The 22,276-nt window shown below is 34.4% G+C and overlaps 1 protein-coding gene across 2 annotated transcripts in view; it reads left to right on the top strand.

Moving 5' to 3' along the window:
* Positions 1–22,276, top strand: part of KIF18A (kinesin family member 18A) — an 81,734-nt gene that overhangs the window by 6,095 nt on the left and 53,363 nt on the right. For both annotated transcript variants that reach the window (XM_045484828.1, XM_045484827.1), the window contains 9 exons: positions 3,223–3,592; positions 6,182–6,339; positions 9,455–9,559; positions 10,296–10,406; positions 12,547–12,744; positions 15,052–15,228; positions 16,633–16,707; positions 16,911–17,023; positions 20,825–20,987. In XM_045484828.1, coding sequence (XP_045340784.1) covers positions 3,268–3,592; positions 6,182–6,339; positions 9,455–9,559; positions 10,296–10,406; positions 12,547–12,744; positions 15,052–15,228; positions 16,633–16,707; positions 16,911–17,023; positions 20,825–20,987 — 1,425 coding nt within the window. In that variant the 5' untranslated portion in view covers positions 3,223–3,267. The remainder of the gene's footprint in view (positions 1–3,222; positions 3,593–6,181; positions 6,340–9,454; positions 9,560–10,295; positions 10,407–12,546; positions 12,745–15,051; positions 15,229–16,632; positions 16,708–16,910; positions 17,024–20,824; positions 20,988–22,276) is intronic.

The following is a 22,276-nucleotide window of genomic DNA, read 5'->3' as shown; positions in this document are numbered from 1 at the left end:
GAATTTTAACCTAACGTATCTGGCTCCAACATCTAACAGTGAACGTATTGAGTTGATTCATTAATTAATTCATTAGCAAGAGATCCCATCCAACCTTGAGATTCTAAGGTCTATTTTGAAATAATTACCTAATGTTTTGTGCTTATTTAACCATTTCATTTGTGTGTATTTTACCTATCATTGGGGGGGAGGGTAATTGTATCCGTCAAAATCAAAGCATTCAATATTCCTAAGAGCTTTTAGAAATGTGTATGGAGGTCAGTTTTTGGTATCACCCGGAATGTGGGATGCTACTGGCCTATAACAGAGGTCAGAAATGTTAAACATTCTCTAATACATGGAACAGTTCCAAACAAGGAAGAATTGTCCTATCCAAAGGGCCATCATAAGCCCATTGGGAAACACTAAAAAGATGAACATGTCTCTGGCAAGAAGAGACAAGAATGGGGGTGGATAGGGAAGCGAATTGACATTTATTGAATGCCTTAATACAGTTAATACTTGTTATATCTTTTAGCCTTCACAACTATGAGGTATTATTTCTTTAATACAAATGAGAAACCTGAGACTCAATGAGGTTAAGTAACTTGTCCAAGGTCACAGAGGTGAGGCATAGGTGCTTTGTGGAACTTGGCTAGTCAGAAGGTAATTCTTCTGGATGGAACCTGACTGTTGGAATCAAAATGACCATCCTTCCCTCTTCAGCATTCTATTTTTGGGGAAAGACAGAGTCCTAAAAAGGGAGTGCTGTGTCCAGTGTCTCCTGCTTTTAGATTACTTCGGCCTTCTTTGAATTCTTCCCAAAAGTGTATGGTTTTATCATTGTTGATATTCATCCCATTTTAAAATAACAAAATATTGGGGCATCTGGCTGGCTCGGTTGGGCAGCCAACTTCGGCTCAGGTCATGATCTCACAGTTTGTGAGTTTGAGCCCTGCGTCGGGCTCTGTATTGGCAGCTCAGAATCTGGAGCCTACTTTGGATTCTGTGTCTCCCTCTCTCTCTACCCCTCCCTTGCTCACGCTTTGTGTCTCTCTGTCTCTCAATAATAAATGTTAAAGAAAAAATTTTTTAAATAACAAAATATTTTCTTCTAACCTTCCCCCCCCCCACACCATTTCTTGGCTCACTTTTGTATTATTATTACCTGTGTTCACTGAGTCTTCTCTCATCAGGTTTTTGTCCCGTCTTCCCCTAGAACTTTTCTTCTAGTCGACTTCCATGTTACTAAATCTCATGGTTACTTCTTAGTGTGTACTTTATGTATTCGCAATATCTAACACAGTTGATGATCCTGTCCTTCATTTAAAGATTCCCCAAAATCTTAGTGTCATTTGAAACTCTAAAAACTATTAAAAGCTTCAAAGAGCATTAGGACTCTGAGGACAAACTGTACTTTTTTAACTTGGGTTCTATCCGCCTTGACATTTCTAGATTTCTAGATCTTCCAACACTCAGGCCAAGAACTTTGGAGTTATTCTTGAATCCTATCTTTCTCTCATACTGCACATCTATCAGGAAAATCTATTGTCTTTACCTTCAGAATACATCCAGAATATGACCGCTACCTGCTTCTGAGTTGACAGCATCATCTCCTGTTTATGTTACTAAAATGTTCTAACTAGTCTCTATTCCTTATAGTGTGTTATCTACGCAGTAGTCAGAGTGAGCAGATTATATCACAAAACAAAAAATTAAATGACACACACACAAAACCCTGATAAATCTCTCTGCCTGAAGTATAAGTCAGACCCTGGGCTTCCACTTAGACTGAAACACTATTGTTAAACCACATACAACCACAGCTAGGCTGCCCAAACACCAAGCTTTGGCTTTCACAAGAACTTCAGCACTATTTTAGTTTGGGTTATGGGAATGGACAGGAAAAGATCTCTCAGAATCATCATGGTAATGAAGGGAAAGTCTTGGCTTTTGAACTATTTTTAATAAAAGTGATCTTGGCTGCAAGCCTGTTGGCAGTGGAAATTGATACATCCAGACTCTTCTCTACCTGTATCTTCACAAACCCCTGTGTTTAAAAATAGTTACAAGGATGCCTCAATTAGTTAGCCCAGGCATGAAGGTGATAAAGATGGCATATACACGATGATGTGTTCAGAGATCCTAATCTGCTCTGTAATTCTATAAGTCTACTGTACGTCAGAGATGGTAGGTTTAAAAATTGTCTGATTGGAGCGCCTGGGTGGCTCAGTCAGTTAAGCATCCAACTCTTGATCTCGGTTCAGGTCCCGATCTCATGGTTCATGAGGTTGAGCCCCATGTTGAGCTCTGCACTGAGCATGGCGCCTGCTTAGGATTCTCTCTCTCCCTCTCTTTCTGCTCCTCCCCTGCTTACGTGCTTGCATGTGCGTGGTCTCTCTCTCTCAAAATAGATAAACTTCAAAAAAATTTTGGCTAGACTGTCTCACATAAAATTAAATAGTAAAAGTGAAGATAAACTAACAAAGATCAATAATTTGGAAACCTCAATTATCCAGAAAATAACCTAGAATCTAAAAGTTAAAACTAAGAAAAAAAATTAAAAACATTTTAGATTTTCTAACGTATTTATTCATCAAATAGTTATACAGTCTACCATGTGTCAGGCACCGTTTTAGGCTCTTGGAACATTATCAGTAATCAAAACAGATTTAAAAAAATGCATGCCTTTAAAGAGTGCATAGTTTACCTGGAAGAGAGAAAATAAACAACAAATACAATAAATAGGTAAAAAATATATACTATTTGGAGTTGGTAAGTGTTTGGGGGGAAAAGCTGTATATAAGAGTAATTAAGCATTGGTTTGGTAGTTTTAATAAGTCATGAGGAGGGCAACATTTGAGCAAGGACTTGAAAGAAGTGAGGGACTTAGTCATGCAGATATTGAGGGAAGCATTTTGTAATAGAATGGCTAATGGAAAGACCTTATTGGGGTGCCTGGTGTGTCAGCTGGAATGGAGGGAACAAAGGGAAGATCAATAAAATGGGAAATTGAGACCATTTAGAGAACTTAAACATGTACTCTGAATAAAATAAAGAACGACTGGAAGGTTTTGAACCAAGGAGTGAAATATACATTGTATTTTTTAAATGTACATATTTCCAGTAACATTTACCAGGTGAGTAGAATAGAATTATTCATAGTTTTTTTAGTGACTACTACATTCCAGTCATATTATAATAGAATTAATATTAATACTTTATTTTCCTTTTTAATTACAGAGAAATATTCAGGCTTTCACATAAACGGAAGCAAGATAGTCAATAATGTCTGTCACCGAGGAAGACCTGTGTCACCACATGAAAGTAGTTGTTCGTGTGCGTCCTGAAAATACAAAAGAAAAGGCAGCTGGATTCCATAAAGTGGTCCATGTTGTGGATAAGCATATCCTAGTTTTTGATCCCAAACAAGAAGAAATCAGTTTTTTCCATGGAAAGAAAACTGCAAATCGAGATATTACAAAGAGACAAAATAAGGATCTCAAATTTGTATTTGATGCTGTTTTTGATGAAACTTCAACTCAATTGGAAGTTTTTGAACACACTACTAAGCCAATTCTTCGTAGTTTTTTGAATGGATATAATTGCACAGGTAATTATTTCAGTTAGAGTTTAATTTTTCCACCTGATTTCAGTTTTACATTAGAATGTACATCAGCTTGGCCCATTCTTCTAAATATAATCCATTTTAAGGTGCTTTTTGCTAAAAATTATTAAGTTCAGGAGTATTTCGCTGTAAATGTAGACTTTCAATCTTTGAAATTCAATTATCACGTGCTCACTTCGGCAGCACATATACTGAAATTCAATTATCACATATAACATATCTTGAAACTCTCTCTTCTAGAGCTTTGCTATGGTCCCTTTAGGCAGTCATCTTCTCAGTTTCCTATGTTATTAAACCACACATGTCTTGTAATTGATGCCAGATTTCTCACAATTTAATTCATTAGTATTCTCTCCGCTTACCTATACAACGATCTATCCCTGGGGAATAGTTGGACATTTCATTTATAATACCTTGAAATAAAAATGTTAAAAGGCCGTATTAATTGAGTACCATGTGCTATTTCAGCATATCTTCAGCCCAGAAAGCATCTCTAGTGTTCTGGATAGATCTCTAATTTGCCTTTCAAAACAGCCATGTTCATTTCCTAGAGAGAGATCCAAAAGGCCAGTTAATTCAGTGTTTCTAAGGCCCTTAACACTATTATTTATATCTTATTTTTGTAATTACCACCATTTATGACATTTTCTTTAAGATACCCCAAAACTGTAACATGTTTCACTGTCTCTGACTCATTCAGTTTTATTACAGAAGACTTACCGTCTTGGTCAAATAAGAATAGAATGTGGTTTATTGATTAGAACTGCTGTGATTCTCATTTTTAAGTGTATATTTTCCTCATTCATGAAACTCCATATTGTCTCTAGAGATTTTTAAAATTTTTCTTGACTCCAAATGAAAAAGTCTCCACCAAGCAAATAGTGAATCTCTGTTTTCTTCTTGACTTTGTTTTACACTATGATCCAACTGTCTTAAGACTTCTCAGTTTACCACTAGCTTACATAATATAGAACAAAATGAAACATGTGTCAGTTCAATTAATTCTGTTGAAAAGTATTTTAGTAGTTTGTTAATATTTGGTTTATCAGGGAAATTTAACTTATAAAAATATTCTTACCAGTAATAATATGAGGACTTAATTGTCTTAATTGATTATTATGTCAGCAATTGCCATATGTAATTCAGAGTAGCTTTTTGTTTTTTGTTCTTCAAACATCACTTTTATGTTATGCTAGAGAGAATTGTGAAAACAAAGTAATTTGCCTAAAACAAATTTTATTTTTTTAATATTTTTTTTAATGTTTATTTATTTCTGAGACAGAGAGAGACAGAGCATGAGTGGGGGAGGGGCAGAGAGAGAGGGAGACACAGAATCCAAAGCAGGCTCCAGGCTCCAAGCCATCAGCACAGAGCCCAACGCAGGGCTCGAACTCACAAACCATGAGATCATGACCTGAGCCGAAGTTGGTTACTCAACTGACTGAGCCACCCAGGCACCCCTAAATCAAATTTTAAAAAGGAATTTTATAAATGGCTTCTATTGGAATTCATTTATTCAGCAAACTTGCAGTGGATATCTGCTTTGTTTCAGCTGATTCGCTATTTCAGCTATTCGCTGAAATTCGCTATTCGCAGTTTCAGACTTAGAGCTCACAGTTGGAAATACAGGGTGATACAGGCTAGAATAGAAGGATGTGCAGCATACACTGAGAACTCAAATGAGGGAGTACACATATCTGCCTGTGACATGGAAAAGTGACATGTGTGCTGAATATTTAGAACAGGTGTAAGTGTTCCAGCTGGATTAACTGGAGGAACTCTTCAATGGAAAAGCAGTGGAGTAGATAAGGAGCAGCACATGCAGAGAACGTCACACAATCTAATATGCCTAGACCACAGCAAGGGAGGAATAGGATAGAGAGAGGGCTTAATAATATTAATATTCCAAGTGGAGGAATTTCTACTTTCTCATATAGGACTATGGAACAATTAAGGAGATTTAACATATTCGATTTTGTTTTCATAAAAATAACTGTACAAAATTCTAAGAGATGAATTAAAGAAGATTGAGACTAGGTAGGGATACTGATAACTGATTAAAGGTTTTAAGAGTGCTGTAGAGGAGGGGCGCCTGGGTGGCGCAGTCAGTTAAGCATCCGACTTCAGCCAGGTCACGATCTCGCGGTGCGTGAGTTCGAGCCCCGCGTCAGGCTCTGGGCTGATGGCTCAGAGCCTGGAGCCTGTTTCCGATTCTGTGTTTCCCTCTCTCTCTGCCCCTCCCCCGTTCATGCTCTGTCTCTCTCTGTCCCAAAAATAAATAAAAACGTTGAAAAAAAAAAATTTTTAAAAAAGAGTGCTGTAGAGGAAAGGGAGCACATGAGCTGGGGGGTGGGGAGAGTAGTGGTACCATTAACCAGAATAAGGAATACAGGAGTTAAGAGTAGATTTGTGCTAAAATTCCCAGGTTTTAGGATAAGCCTAGAAGTTAATTTTGGATCTAATGAGTTTAAGGTTATGTTCAGGATATACAGATAGAACTCTCCACTGGACAGTGGATATAGTAATGTTGTGTGTCGTAATAAAGAGCTTTGATCCCCTTTTATAAAAACTTAGTACTTGCATATGGTGCCACTGGAGCTGGGAAGACCCACACGATGCTAGGATCAGCTGCTGAACCTGGAGTGATGTATCTAACGATGTTAGACCTTTACAAATCTATGGAGGAGATTAAAGAAGAGAAAGTATGTAGTACCGCAGTTTCTTATCTGGAGGTGAGTTGACAATATCATTCTTTAGATGAGTCAATAGTATTACAAAATCTTTAAGACGTTCCATGGCCTATTCAAACTATTCTATCATATAGTAATTTTCTTATGAATGTATAAAATCATTGAAATTCCTGCTCTTAGGTATTTGTTATGCATCTTTATCTCTTTCTGCTGAGTATGTTATTTTGGCCTAATTTCTGAGTAGCATGATTAGCACAAAGACCTTCCAGATACCCTTCACCCAGATCCCCCATATTTTACTACCTTTACTACCTTTGTTTTTTCCCTTGGTATGTGTGTGTCTTCCTCTTTTTTCTAATCTGTTTAAGTTACAAACTTGTAAAAACAAGAATAACCACTGAATAGTTATCAAAATCAGGAAATTTTTAACAGTGATAGAACACCATTACCTAATCTATAAATCTTAATGAGATTTTGCCAATTATTCCAATGTTGCCCTTTTTGAAAAAGGAAATCTAAGATCATAAGTTGCATGCAATTGTCATATCTCTTTAGTTTTAATTTGGATTTTTTTTCTCTGTTTTATGTCACTGTCATAAAACCTCTAATTTGTGTTAGTCAGCAATTGGATTCAGGTTGTAAACTAGCAAGAACACCGTAGAAGTAATGTTGAGTTCTTATGGTATCATAACTTATGTGGTTAGTTAGTCCCATTACTGGTTTGGTTAACTTTGATCCATTTCATTATGTTGATGTAGGCAAAATTTCTGCCCTATAAAGATATTACTTCACCCTTTATCCTCTTACTCCTCAAACTTTCATCTATTACTATTGGCATCCACTGATGATTCATGCCTGAATCAGTTATTATGATGGTAGATGATAGTGATACTTAAATTCCATAATTTCATCTATAGTCATTCCTCACTTTCTCCTATACGGAAAGAGCTTTTCCTTTTCTTTATTATATCAGTGTGGACTCATGGTTTCTTAATATTATTTAAGAGCTTATAAACCTTTTCCATAATTAAAGCTCAAATTATGCTAGATTTGACTAGTCAGGTCTCCTTCATGTTTCTCTTGTGTCCTTTTGACATACGCCATCATTCTTTGAGGACTTCTGCTTTCTTAGTAATAGCTGACATTCAACAAATCATAACCAGGTGGTAGGCACTCTTAACTTTGTGTTCAGATAGTGTTTCAGATACCAGTGCAGAAACAAATCTGTGATTTTACTGCCTATTCGTTTGTGGTATCGGAGAGAACATTTCTACTGGTTACAGCTCTCTTATTGACATCTTGTAGTTTGGTCCCTACTGAGAAAGTTTCTTCACATTTCAAAAATTGATTAAGATATGTAGGTTGCTGAAAAAACTCATTGTCTATGAGTAAGTGTTGAAAAAATTGCTTTGAACTTAATTGGGGAAAGAGCATAGCAGTATTCATTATTTCTTCCTTAGATCCTTTTATAACTGGGGGAATTCTAAAGTTTGGTTATTTTTATGTTTTTAATTGTTTTTTCTTTTAATCTGCCTTCATGTTATTAATGGTAAGGAAGGCAACGTCTAATCTAGTGGTTTTCATTCAGGCTCTGCACCCGAGTTGGCTATGGAGCTTTTTAAAAATAGACATACCTAGGTATCACCCCCTGGACATTTTAATTTAATAGGTCTGGATTGTGGTTGAGGCATCTTAGGTTTTTTAAAAGTTCCCAGGTGATTCTGATGTGTAGACTGGCTTGAGAATGATTGTTCTAATTGTGTATTTTGTGTGATTGAAATGGGTAAGGGGAAGCGTTTGAAAAGTGACTGCTGCTTATCAGAAAAATAACAACCAACAAAAATTATCTCTTTCGATTTTACTACTTTTAAGAATTTATTACATTTTGGGGCACCTGGGTGGCTCAGTCGGTTAAGCATCCGACTTCGGCTCAGGTCATGATCTCACGGCTCGTGGGTTCGAGCCCCGCGTCGGGCTCTGTGCTCACAGCTCAGAGCCTGGAGCCTGCTTCGGATTCTGTGTCTCCCTCTCTCTCTGACCCTCCCTGTTCATGCTCTGTCTCTCTCTGTCTCAAAAATAAATAAACGTTAAAAAAAAATTTTTTTATTACATTTAAAAATTATGATTCATTGTAGAAAATCTTACCAGAAATGAAGTATCACTATTGGCTATTTATTAGAACATGGAAATAACTTAAAATATTTCTTAAAGCCTTAATTCTGTGTGTGTGTGTGTGTGTGTGTGTGTGTGTGTGTGTTTGTGTGTATGTATGTGTATGTGTTTAAGTTTTATCACTAGTTGTAGTTGTCATTTGTTTGGCAAGTAGAAAATTCAGTAACTTTGATAAATTCATAAAATCAATAGTACCATTTTTATGCCTTGCTTACAAAATTACTAAAAAATATATATATTGCCAGAGACATAAAATACAGATGTGTATTCAATGCCATGCAGTAGGGTAAGGCTATTTGGCACCATTCTGCTATTACTTTTGTGACCATGGACAAATCACTTAACCTTCTAGGGCCTCAGTTCCCCTCATCATTCAAATGAAGGGTGTGTGTGTGTGTGTGTGTGTGTGTGTGTGTGTGTGTGTGTGGTGGGGGGGGGGGTCCTATTATGGAACTTATTATTAAGAATTGCATATTAAACTTAATGCAATTAAAAGATAAATGAAATATATCCCTGATTATGGGTTTTCTTTAACTTTTAAGCTCTAAAATTTAAAAAGTTTTGACTGTTGGGGCATAATAAAATAACAAATATCTTCAGTAAGAACTATGGCATCTCCATATAACTTACTAGAATCTCCCAAGACCTTATGTCCCATATATTTCCAGAAAATAGGAAAAGGCACATTCAGCTATCTTATTTGTTTCACTGTAGTTATCAAACTAGAAATTATGGAGTAAGAATATAATGACTCACCTCTAAATTTCAGTTGCACACCTAGGTAATAAAACTTCTGTTTTCTCAGACGATAGAAAATTAATGGCAACAAGAGGTAGAATGGGTGAGATGAATGAAAATGAGTTGACGCTTACCTTTAAGATGTAATTCTAATACAACCTTAAATCAGTAGCATATGTGATGTTATCACTATTATTTCAACATCAGTGCTAAAGCAGTTGTTTTTCGGTTTTTTTTCCCCCTTAAGGTATATAATGAACAGATTCGTGACCTCTTAGTAAATTCAGGACCACTTGCCGTTCGGGAAGACGCCCAAAAAGGGGTAGTTGTTCAGGGGTTGACTTTACATCAGGTATGTTTATAAATGTCTTTTTCCTTATGCTAATAGCAAGCATGATTATTTAGCCATTTACTTTTTTTCCATTGTGTTCAAGATAGAAGAAAAATAATGAAGTGCAGAGTTAAAATAATCAGAGTGTATCTTTAGTATTATTTTGTTTCCCTTTGAAATAATTGAATGACCTTTTCTTTTAAAAATCTACTTGAAAATTTAATACCATGTGTTCTGCATAATACATTTATATTTTATCTCCACAGAAAGAAAAGATTTTATCTTTTATTTCTCATAGAACACCAAACAAAGTATAGTTGACCCTTGAAAAACCTGGGTTTGATCTGAACGCGTACTCTTATATGCAGATTTTTTCTTATAAACACAGTACAGTACCGCAAATGTATTTTTTCTTCCTTATGATTCTCTTAATAACATTCCCTTTTTTCATTTATGGTAAGAATACAGTGTATAATACATGTAACATGCAAAATATGTATTAATCACCTGTTCCTACTATCGGAAAGACTTCAAGTCAACAGTACATTATTAGTAAAGCTTTGGGGAAATCATAAGTTACACATAGATTTTCAATTTCCTGGAGGGGAGGGGTGGGGAATATTTAATGGGATTCAATTTATAGAAAACGTTTTTTACCTTTTATCTTTAAAAGTCTTTTTCCTTGTTGAAAGTTTATTAAAAATTTTAAAGATAGATGGCTAATTTGTATATTTTTCTTTTACTTAAACTTTTCTAGCCCAAGTCCTCAGAGGAAATTTTACAGTTGTTGGATAATGGAAACAGAAACAGGACACAGCATCCCACTGATATGAATGCCACATCTTCTCGTTCTCATGCTGTTTTCCAGGTAACAGGCCATTAGACTATTGCTCTTAAAATTCAATTTAAAATGAACAAAGCCAAATTCATGTGTGGTAGTTTTCACATATACAAAGAAAATCCCTTCACCTGTGGACTCCTTACTCAGTATTTCCTTAACTCTACAGCTTTGAAAAGATTTTATCAAGAATATTCAGAATTGAGATGATGTAAATCGGAAGTATAAAGTTTTACATGTGTGAAGATACAGGATAGTAAGGTAGTAGTGTTAGAGGGTTTTTTCCTTGAGTTAGTTGTTTTTGTTTTTTTAAGTTAGCAAAAATATTTAGTCTTTTCTAAAGATAACCTTATATTCAGAGCAAACTTTCTCTTTATAGATCTAGATTTACAGAACCAATAAATTGGGGAGATACTGATTCACTTTCTAAAGATTTCACCATAGGGACTGTGTGAGTAGTTGCATTCCTGAAGGACATTGATTACATTGTTACAGTTCTTTTTAGGAATACAATTCTAGAAAGAGTTAAAGCATAGGTTAATAGATATTATTTTTTGTAGCTTCTGGTCCTGTTAAAATACAAATTATTTTATAGCTTCATTCCGGATTATATTATTGGAGCACATCTTATAAAAGAAATTGACATAGTTGAAAGAATTCATATCAGAGGCAGTCAAGTCATTCAGAAAGTCTCTAGTCCATAAAATTTTATTAATCTTTTCTGTTCTTTCCAATGACTCTTCATTTATCAGTGGTCATGAGAGAAATGTTTATCTGTGACACTGAAATTTCCCCAAAATGTCTTAGACCCTGCTTTATAAGAATATTAGCAAAGAGTTTTATAAAGGAATAATAGCTAATCTTCTCCATCTCTTTTAAGTTTGCCACTTAGCTTATTTCAATTAAACTATAAAGTAGCCTGAATTGGCTCAATAAACAATGCTGTATGCCGATGAGCTGAACATGACAAGTACATTTTACTATTTTTTTTTTATATGGGATATTTTCTTAAATATAACAACATACAACAATTTTGGGAATTAGAATACATTTACTCTCCAATTTAGGCCAACATCAAATTCACCTTTCCTTTAGGAAAAGTCCCCGGACAAAGGCAAAGCATTCTGACCACTGCCTTTGGTTTTCTGTTAAGAATATTATTTCTATGGGAATGCAAGCTGGTGCAGCCACTCTGGAAAGCAGTATGGAGGTTTCTCAAAAAACTAAAAATAGAACTACCCTACCACCCAGCAATTGCACTCCTAGGCATTTATCCAAGGGATACAAGTGTGCTCTTTCAAAGGGACACATGCACCCCCATGTTTATAGCAGCACTATCAACAATAGCCAAAGTATGGAAAGAGCCCAAATGTCCATAGATGGATGAATGGATAAAGAAGATGTGGTATATATATATATATACAATGGAGTATTACTTGGCAATCAAAAAGAATGAAATCCTGCCATTTGCAACTACATGGATGGAACTGGAGGGTATTAGGCTAAGTGAAATTAGTCAGTCAGAGAAATACAAAAATCATATGACTTCATTCATATGAGGACTTTAGAAGACAAAACAGATGAACATAAGGGAAGGGAAACAAAAATAATATAAAAACAGGGAGGGGGACAAAAAAAAGAGACTCACAAATATGGAGAACAACCTGAGGCTTGCTGGAGGGGTTGTGGGAGGGGGATGGGCTAAATGGCTAAGGGGCATTAAGGAATCTACTTCTGAAATCATTGCTTCACTATATACTAATTTGGATGTAAATTTTAAAAAATAAAAAATAAAGTAAAATTTAAAAAAGAAAAAAAAAAGAGTATTATTTCTAGAGTACCTGTTCCCTACCACCACCACTGGTAAGTCTATGTTCTGGTTCAAGGGTTACCAGAACACAGATGGTAGTTGTTTTGAGCTTCTGTCATGCCAACAGTCATTTGCCCTCTGGTACACATATGGGAAATCTCACTTTTGAGGTTTTTTTCAACTTCCATAATTCTGGTATTCTTACATATCAGCCAGTCAGAATATTATACTTTCTTCAGTATGTTTTTGAAATGAAAATAATTTTGATTTCATGCTCTTTTAAAAATCAAGTGCACATTTCTCTTTTAATTTTGTTAAACCTTATCCTCATTTTTCCTATTCTCCTGTAATTTCAAAAAGATTTATTTGCGACAACAAGACAGAACAGCAAGTATCAGTCAAAATGTACGAATTGCCAAGATGTCACTCATTGATCTGGCAGGGTCTGAGCGAGCCAGTACTACCAGTGCTAAAGGGACCCGATTTATAGAAGGCACAAATATTAATCGGTCACTCTTAGCTCTTGGGAATGTTATCAATGCCTTAGCAGATGCAAAGGTAGGTGCCATATGTTTACTTATTTAAATATATTGAAATGCTGAAATATGTATAATTCCTAGAAAGATACTACTTAAAATACTTTTTTTAATTTTTTTTTTAACGTTTTATTTATTTTTGAGACAGGGAGAGACAGAGCATGAACAGGGGAGGGTCAGAGAGAGGGAGACACAGAATCTGAAACAGGCTCCAGGCTCTGAGCTGTCAGCACAGAGCCCAACGCGGGGCTCGAACTTACGGACCACGAGATCATGACCTGAGCCAAAGTGGGCCACTTAACCGACTGAGCCACCCAGATGCCCCAAAATAATTTTGTTTTAATGGTCTATTATAAATCAAATGTCATTTGTATATAGGGCAAAGATCACAGAAAGCCTAATATATCAAATAAAGCTATATTTTGTTTCGTTTTAATTTCTAGTTTTAGAATCAGAATTTGTTGAAAGAAAACGATTGACTATCATATTCATAGTATTCTTTCGTACTTTCTCATCACTTATTTTCTACCTGATTATTAAAATCACCATTTAGGGGTACCTGGGTGGCTCATTTGGTTGAGTTTCTTATTCTTGATTTCGGGTCAGGTTATAATCTCATGGGTCGTGAGATCAAGCCACGTGTCAGGCTCTGTGCTGATGGCATGGAGCCTGCTTGGTATTCTCTCTCTCCCTGTCTGTCCCTCCCCTGCTCATGCACCCTTTCACTCTCTCTCAAATAAACATTTAAAAAAATAAAATGATCACTTAATGATCACTACACAGCAAGCATGATAATTGAATTGGGATGAATATGAAAAACATATTTAGAAAAGCTAAATTTTGTTCTGGTTTGTATTTTATATACTGTAAGATTGGGTTAAATGTTAGAGTTTTAATTTTTCTTAGGAAGAAGGGCTTAAGATATAAAGTATAATCAAATCACCTAATAAGGTCATGTTTATTAGATGTCTTTGAGGCATTTAAAAATATTTTATGTCTACTATATGCTGGAGTGCTTACTAGAATACAGCATATTTAACAATTTCTGTATTGGTAAAAATGACTTTTTTTTTTTTTTTAATCAAGTTCAAGCCAGGTTCAAGATTTAAGAAATTGTATTTAGGAAAATACAGGTCAATGAATGCTAGGAAAATGTTGTATTTTGATGTAATAAAATTAAAATGATTTGGGAAGTGTTTTTAAAAAAGGCAAGTTCCTGAAATCACATAAAGATTACAAAGGCAATATGTCTTTTATATTCTAAGTTAAAATCTCAAACGTGTAAATAGCATGATAAAGAGACTGATTTTCTGAACTTAAGCCATTTATAGCATTTTTTCCATACTGTCTAAACTTTTAATAATTGACTCCTATTGAGTCATTTATGAGCCCATGTTTAACGTTTGGACTTGTACACGTAAAATCATTTCAAGTTAACACCAGTAATATACATTCCACACTATTTGGGAAACACTGCTATAGTGGAAAGCACAGTACTACTGGAAACTGGGGCACCTCGGGTGCATTTCTAGCTCTGAATTATCAGGCACATGACCCGAAGCAAGCCATTTCACTTTTGGTTTAGCTTCCATTAGTCTTTTGTAATATGAAAGATCTACACTAGATAGCATAAGATTGCATTTAGCTCAACATTATAATGTTTTGTTTTTATATAGAAAGTGCTTTTTGGAAATTTTGATTTTTACTTTAAAATCAGAACTGTATCTTTTAAGTAAAGGGGAAAACCTAGAAGTATTAAGTTCTCTTAGAACTCTGTTGTCCTTTTAGATGAAGTCTCTGTAAAATTATAATTTTAATTTACTTTATGTCCATGTTAGCTAATTATTTAATGAGAGAAATAGCTGTATGCCATACAAAATTCTTACTATATTTGTATAGGGCATGTAATACTTTTGTATTTTAATTTTTTTTAAATGGTGATTTTTTTTTTAATGGACATTTATTTTTTTAAGAGAGGAAATTTGCTAAAATAATATGGAAAGATCTTCTTAAATATACTCCACACTCAGTTTTCCCAGTTGTTAACATCTCACATTTATCTGGTGTACTTATCACAACTCATAAACCAATATTGATTTTTTTTTAATTAGCTAACGTTTATTGAGATGGGGATATAATCCTTAGGTAGAATATTTGTTTTATATATTCACTCAATAGTTCCATAAGATTCATCATCATCATTTCAATCACCAATTATATCATAAGTCTCTGCAAAGTTGGGCAGTGCTTAAATTCTTAGAGTGAAGTGATAGCAGGTTTGCATTTAAATGTGGAAAATGACATAAGAATTCTTTTTTTGTTCTTTCAGAGAAAGAATCAGCATATTCCTTACAGAAATAGTAAGCTCACTCGCTTGTTAAAGGATTCTCTTGGAGGAAACTGTCAAACTATAATGATAGCTGCTGTTAGTCCTTCCTCTGTGTTCTACGATGACACATATAACACTCTTAAGTATGCTAATCGTGCAAAGGACATTAAATCTTCTGTAAGTGTGTTTACTCTGCCTTTGTTGTAAGGGCATTAGATGTATACTATTTTTATAACTCTAAAAAATATTGTATTTTTACTAATTAGCAAACAGGGTTAGAAATGTCTTTATTGGCTTGGTTAATTGAGCATTTACTTGGACAATTAAATCATTAAACATCTTGATTACATATATAATAGATACCGTTATTTAGTCTTTTGGAAGCTAGAATGCTTTAGTGCCTTTCTTCCTAAACTTTTTCACATCACGGCACATTATATTTTGATGGCACCCTGGGGTAATTGGTCAAGGCTTTAACACATTTGTTATAGCCAAGGATGATGCCATCTGCTATAGCTCAGATCTAGCCCTTTCTTCCTGAAAACCTTGGACATGTTAGGTAATTTCTCCAAGCCACGGTCACTTCATCTGTAAAATAGATATATCTTCCTCAGTTTATGAAGTAAATAGCCCCTTTAAAATAATTCATGATATTAATGCAAACAATATAGCTCTAACAATATAATAATTATTGATCAGGTCAGTATTCTCGCCAGTAATTTGGGGCAATTTAAAGAAATTTAGGTCAAACATGATATATGTTTAAAAATCACAGGATCTCAGGGTTGGAAGAAACCTAGAGTTCAGGTAGTATGATGATTTCTCCTCCTGCTTACCCTTCTGCTACTCCCACTGTATGAAGATGAGCCAGTTATTGTCTTCCTTAGAGAAATGTCTATATACTTTTTATATAATTAATTGGGAAAGATTATATTAAATGGGTACACAAAGCTTTTCACATGTTTTTCATATATTCCTTACACCAACCTATTGATACTCAGAATTTTAAGTACCAAATTCTAAATCAGTTAAGTAAGAAGTGGACAGGGCCTTGAAATCAAGTATTTGGACTTATATCTTTGATGTTTTCCCACTATTCCATAGCTGCCAAGGAGCCCATACAATTATAAAAAGGATAAAATGTAATAAGAACTCATTAAAAACTAGTTGAACTTAAAAATGATTGAAACTTAAAATTATCTCTAAATTTCTTAGAAGTCAGAGGAAAAAGGAAATGGGCAATTTTAATTATAATGTGAATGAATGTTTTGTAAGTTCTTAAAAGTATATTTTCTCAGGTAGTAAGATAATTTCTTTATAATTTCATTTATTTTGTAGATGTGCTCAGCATGTCCTCTTACCATAGATTTTGAACATGAGCGTAAATGATCATGATTATCACATGACTGTAATTGTCTCAAATTTTGAATTCATGGATCTGAATTAATGAGGATATAATGCCATTTTTCTTATATATATATATATATATATATACACATATGTATATATATATATATAAATATATATAGCTATGTGATTATTATCTACCTACATACAATCATAATTTCTATCTTTTAACAGTTGAAGAGCAATGTTCTTAACCTTGACAATCATATAACTCGGTATGTAAAGATCTGTAATGAGCAGAAGGAAGAGGTATGTCTTCTCTTTATGTTACTCTCCTTTAGTTCTTCATTTATGGGATTCTGCAAACTTAATTGCTTAAAAATTTGACATTTTTTTTCTATTATAGTTGAAAATCTAGCATGTTCAGTTATTTTTCACAGCTAACATTTTTCTGTAGCCATGTATTATGGAGACAAATAATTTGTATTTTAACTAGTGTTTCTCTCTACTAGATTTTAATGTTAAAAGAAAAACTAAAAGCCTATGAAGAACAGAAAGCCTTTACTGATGAAAATAACAAAGCAAAGTTAATGATTTCAAACCCTCAGGAAAAAGAAATTGAAAGGTAAAAATGACATTAAGATCTCATTTTGAGGATTTTATGGTTTTGAAATTTAGTCAGATATTTTATGTTATCATCATTTTTTGTGTAAGTATGTCTTTATATATATTCTCAACTGAATTCAGGAAGTCACTGATTGCTCTTTATTTGCACACTTCGAAGATCAGATCATTTTAGTTATGATTATACACAGTTGTGATTATACCAGGACTTGGGTATAAGATGGAGAAAGTAAAGCCAGTTACGTCACTTATGAAATTAGTTTTTAGCTGTTTTCATATTTTTCTTCTCAGGTGTCTTATTCCACTCAGGCTGCTATAACAAAATACCACAGAGTGGCATCTTATAAACAAAATAAATAAACAAAAATTCTTTCTCACAGTTCTGGAGACTGGAAGTCCCAAGATTAGGGGGCTAGTATAGTTGGGTGAGGGCATTCTTTCCAGCTGAAGATTTCAATTCTTGAATCCTCACATGAACTCTGAAGGGAGATCTCTCTCTCCACTGCCTATCTTATAAGGGCACTAGTCCCACATATGAGGGTCTCTGCCCTCATCTGATTACCTCCCAACAGCCCCACTTCCTAATATATCACCCTAGGTGTTAGGTTTCAACATAGGAATTTTGGGTAACAAACATTCAGGCAATCTCATCTGGCATGATATCATTATTTGTATAGTTCACATGAATCTTATCTACTCTTTCTTGACTATGTATAACTCTAATAATTCACTTAGTTTGGTTAATTATTTGAAGGGACATCTCTCAGTGATATAAATTAATACGGAATTTTGATAGGTTCCCACTAAGCTTCCTAGCAGGTAATTGGAAAAAAAAAAAAAAAAAAGGTGTTGATAATACAATATACATGAATACTTCTCCCCTAAGCAGTTAAGATAATTTTCCAAATTGTCCCAAAGGGGATGCTAGTTCAAAAGCTGTGAATCTTGAGTTATCTCTAAGAAGGCAGTAAGAAATTCTTGGATCAAACAAATTTGGAAATTACACCTTACTTGAGGATTCTAGGTGATTTCCAAAGTATATCAGTTTATTAAAGGCTCTGAGAGGTCTTATAATAAAGGAATCTGTTCAATCTTGATTGAAGTTGACTGAAGTTAAAGTTACTTGACATTCTCCAGAGCCAGTGTTCTGTTATCATTAGTATGAGAAACTAACCACAATTTGGAAACCAATGATTATTCACACTGTTTTGGAACTCTAGAGGTTATGGAAGATATCTTGCTATATGTAAGAAGACTAGTTGACAGTGACTTTCAACCTAGTTTCAGGTACGACACCATTTTTAAAATTGGATTTGTATTTTGAAGTTTATGGAAAATATCCTTGATTTAAAAAAAATAATGTTTTCTGACTCAGTTGACCCCAGATGCTAAGATTGCTACTTCTAGTAATAGTACTTTATCTTTGTAGATGACTTTATAGTTTTTGATGATTTTTAGCCCCATATCAATTTAATCTGATCACTAGAACAATCCTTTGAAATTTGAAGTGGGATATTGTTTTTTCAAAGATAAGCCAAGAACTTTTAAATCTTAATCTTTTTCTTCCATACCATGCTGTTTTACAAATATCATAAGAGGTAATTAAACAACTATTTCTCTGAGTGACAATCAGTTTTTAATATAGCATAAAGTTGACCTATATATTGGACTCCTTTCTTGCATGGAATTGTTCAACACTATCTAACCAGATTTAGTTATCAGTTGAAACCTTATTAAACTTTTCTGCAATTGATGGCTTTAAGTTTTGAACCTTTCCTTCTGGTAAGATGATTCTGGAGGGAGATGGCCTGAACTATGAAATAAGCATTTCAGGGGGGTATTTTTCACATTTCAACCTGATTTAACCAAGAGTAAAAGCCTTTAGAGTTTTAATTTGTACAACATGTTAAATAATTTACTTGTATTACAAAGAAGCTTTAATAATCGGGTTATATACCCCATAGCCTTTGTCATTTTCCCTCAAAATTAGCTGTCTCCTGAAAGAAATACATGAAATAACTTTTATCATATCCATCATACTGTTACATAGAGCTTTTTTAATGCCATGAATTTGCAAAGTGTCTTTTTAAAAATAAACTTAACATTTTTATATGGTTGAATGAGATAAAAGGAAGAATGTACAGTATTTACTGCCTATCAAAGCTATTCTAGGAGAAGTCATAAAGAGAAAGTACAGTTCTTTATATACAGAATAATTATAAAACTTCACTATGAGTGTATCATGAAAATTGTGTAGAATTTAATATTCATCATGTATCACCTAAAATTATTGGCAAAGATTTTTGTTACTAGTTACTTGAATGTTTTAAATGACTAGAAAATAGTTGTGAGTCAATCCCTTAGGGTTCTTTCTGTTTTAAAATGGTAAAATTTTTTTTAAAGGAGATCTCTAGAAACCTTTGATACTATTACCTTTTCTTCCATCCTCAACAATAGACCCCCACCAACTAAAGTGAGTCTGAACCACAAAATTACAAAATTGACCAATATTTAACTATGTCCTTGAATAAAATGTTATTAAAAAACCTGAGAAATTATCTTTGAGTATAACCTAAAGATAACTTATCAATTCATTTACTGGCATTAGCGTGTTGTAATATAATACAATGGAATTGCAATGTCCGTACATACTTCCTATGAAATATTTATCAGTTTGACAAAACTGCAGTAAAGTCGATGTATTGTGGTTTATAGCCATTCCTAATAGAGTTTCATTAAGAACTACTGACGTAAATTGGCAATGTTTTTACCACAGGTCCTCACAAATACATTTAAAATTCTAGCTGAGGAACATTTATTTTTAAATGATATACTTTGTTACAGTTGTATTTTAAAGGCTTCACAGTTAATTTTTCTTTGAGAGTTTTACCTGTATGTGACTATTTATACTGTTACTGTAGCTCAGACCTACCTGATCTGAGATTTTAAAACATAAATATATACTTATAAAACTAGAATATTGCTGTGACCAATGTTCTGATGACCCTGGAGGATGCAGATTTGCTGGTTCCTTTTAGGCCTTTTATAGTAGTTTCTCAGCTTGAGGCCTTTTATGTGTTTGGAGATGCTGTGAATCAAATTCCCCAACTTTGATTCTCTAAATCTCCATTGCCTTTGGAGGAAAGACACTGGAGTGGCTTTTCTAGGTTTGCCACATTGCAAACTTGGTTGTTTTGGGTCCTGGCAGTGTCAGCTGACTCTTAGCCAGGCTGTAGGGGGTACCTAACCTTATGGTGTGTTTTTGCTGTAACAAATTCTGAAACTAAAAACTGGCTATCTCACTTTCCCTAGGGGGCCATGGAGGCACCATATGATCATGCCACCCACTGCTTATTTCTTTGCAGTGAGCCAACATCAAAACAACACACAGTAATGTGTTGCTTCTGGGGCCTTGTTAATTGGGATAGTACAGGTCCAAATTATCATCCTCTTCCTACAAACAAAATATTTTATTTTTGCTAATAAGCAGCTGGATTACATAGAGTACATAACTTATATACCTATGACTTATATATAGAGGCCTTATAATACCCATATCTTTTAATAACATGATCTTCCTTGAAAGAGGAAGAATACAGTAAAAATAATTTAATATTCTTTTCCAAACATTTTGTAATTTCATAGGAAACAGTCACTCTAACCTATTTGCTGTTTGTCGTTTAGTCTAATTCTGTGAGTGATATATATTCTTTTGCTCATTTATTTCTTTAGGTAAACATTGTAACATCTGTCACAAAATTAGTGAGATTCTATAATGTGTTTTAATTTTTAATTTTGGTAGATTTCAAGAAATTCTGAACTGCTTGTTCCAGAATCGAGACGAAATTAGACAAGAATATCTGAAGTTGGAAATGTTACTGAAAGAAAATGAACTTAAATCATTCTATCAACAACAGTGCCATAAGCAAATTGAAATGATGTGTTCTGAAGACAAAGTAGAAAAGGTATTTATTTATAATTAAATTTTAGGCACTGTAAAGACATGGGGACTTCTAATTCTAGAAATGTGATAGGTAATGTTATTTAATCGCCCATTCACTACAAATACCTGGAAATGCTGGGGGAAATGTATCAAAGATTGTTTCAAATGCATAGTTACGTATGCAAGACAGAAAATTAAATTCCTAGGTGTCAGAGAGAAAACGGAAACCAAAAGAACAAAATCTCAGTTGGAACTGTTGCTTCTGTGAGGGTTGTTGGAATGCTTAACATAAACCTACCACACTCAGGAAATGTTGGGTATCAAAGGTGAGGCAGTGGGAGCAGTATATCCCAGATGTAGGTGGTAATGTACAACTTAGACCAAGCTCAGATCTTTTTTTTCCAGGAAAGAATATTTTATCACTAACATTGTTAGAATTTCCATTGCGTGGTACTTGAAAAGGCAGACCATCTTTTACTTGGTTTTATTATTTTATGCAACTGTACACTGCCCTACAACCTCCATATACACAGCCCACTCCCGATACCCTAGCTTTGATGTACACTGCTATTTAGATAAGGGACCGAAGGGAGACCAGGGAGATAGAAATGGCAGACCCCACATAAAGCTGGGAACCTCAGAAGCCTTCACCGTTCATATTGGTGGTACACCTTGAAGAAACATCTTAATCAGCAAGACAACCACGCCTAGAGTAAGAAAAAGTCTCATGTAAAGATTGTCATTATAAATATACTTTTCAAAGAGTTGAGGTTTGAATTTTTACAATCCATGTGTTTTATTTAGTAAAGCCTTAAAATGAAAAATTAACATAGAAAATGGTATCAGAGCAGCAATAATCTATGGGTAACCGTGCAGAAGCCGTACAGAAATAGCCTATTGAAACAGACCCTCAACTCAAATTACTAATGAGAACTCACTGTCCAAATTACAAAACACATGGTGAAACAATCCACCATAAACAAGTCAGCAGACTTAGCAAATAATGACAGGATTCCCAAAAATTCAGACACTAGAGCAATCTGATTTAAAAACTAAAAAAACTACTGGGGTACCTGGATGGCTCAGTCGGTTAAGGGTCTGATTTTGGCTCAGGTCATGATCTCATGGTTTGTGGGTTCAAGCCCCACATCGGGCTCTGTGTTGACAGCTCAGAGCCTGGAGCCTGCTTCAGATTCTGTGTCTCCCTCTTTCTGTTCTTACCCCACTCGTGTTCTGTGTCGCTCTCTCAAAAATAAACATTAAAAAAAAAGTTTTTTAATCTATAAAAATGACTGGGGCGCCTGGGTGGCT

Source organism: Leopardus geoffroyi, chromosome D1 (genome assembly GCF_018350155.1).
Source record: "Leopardus geoffroyi isolate Oge1 chromosome D1, O.geoffroyi_Oge1_pat1.0, whole genome shotgun sequence".
In the NCBI taxonomy this organism is placed as follows: Eukaryota; Metazoa; Chordata; class Mammalia; order Carnivora; family Felidae; genus Leopardus; species Leopardus geoffroyi.
The sequence above is the reverse complement of the archived record's forward strand: the minus strand, read 5'-3'. Positions and strand labels throughout refer to the sequence as shown.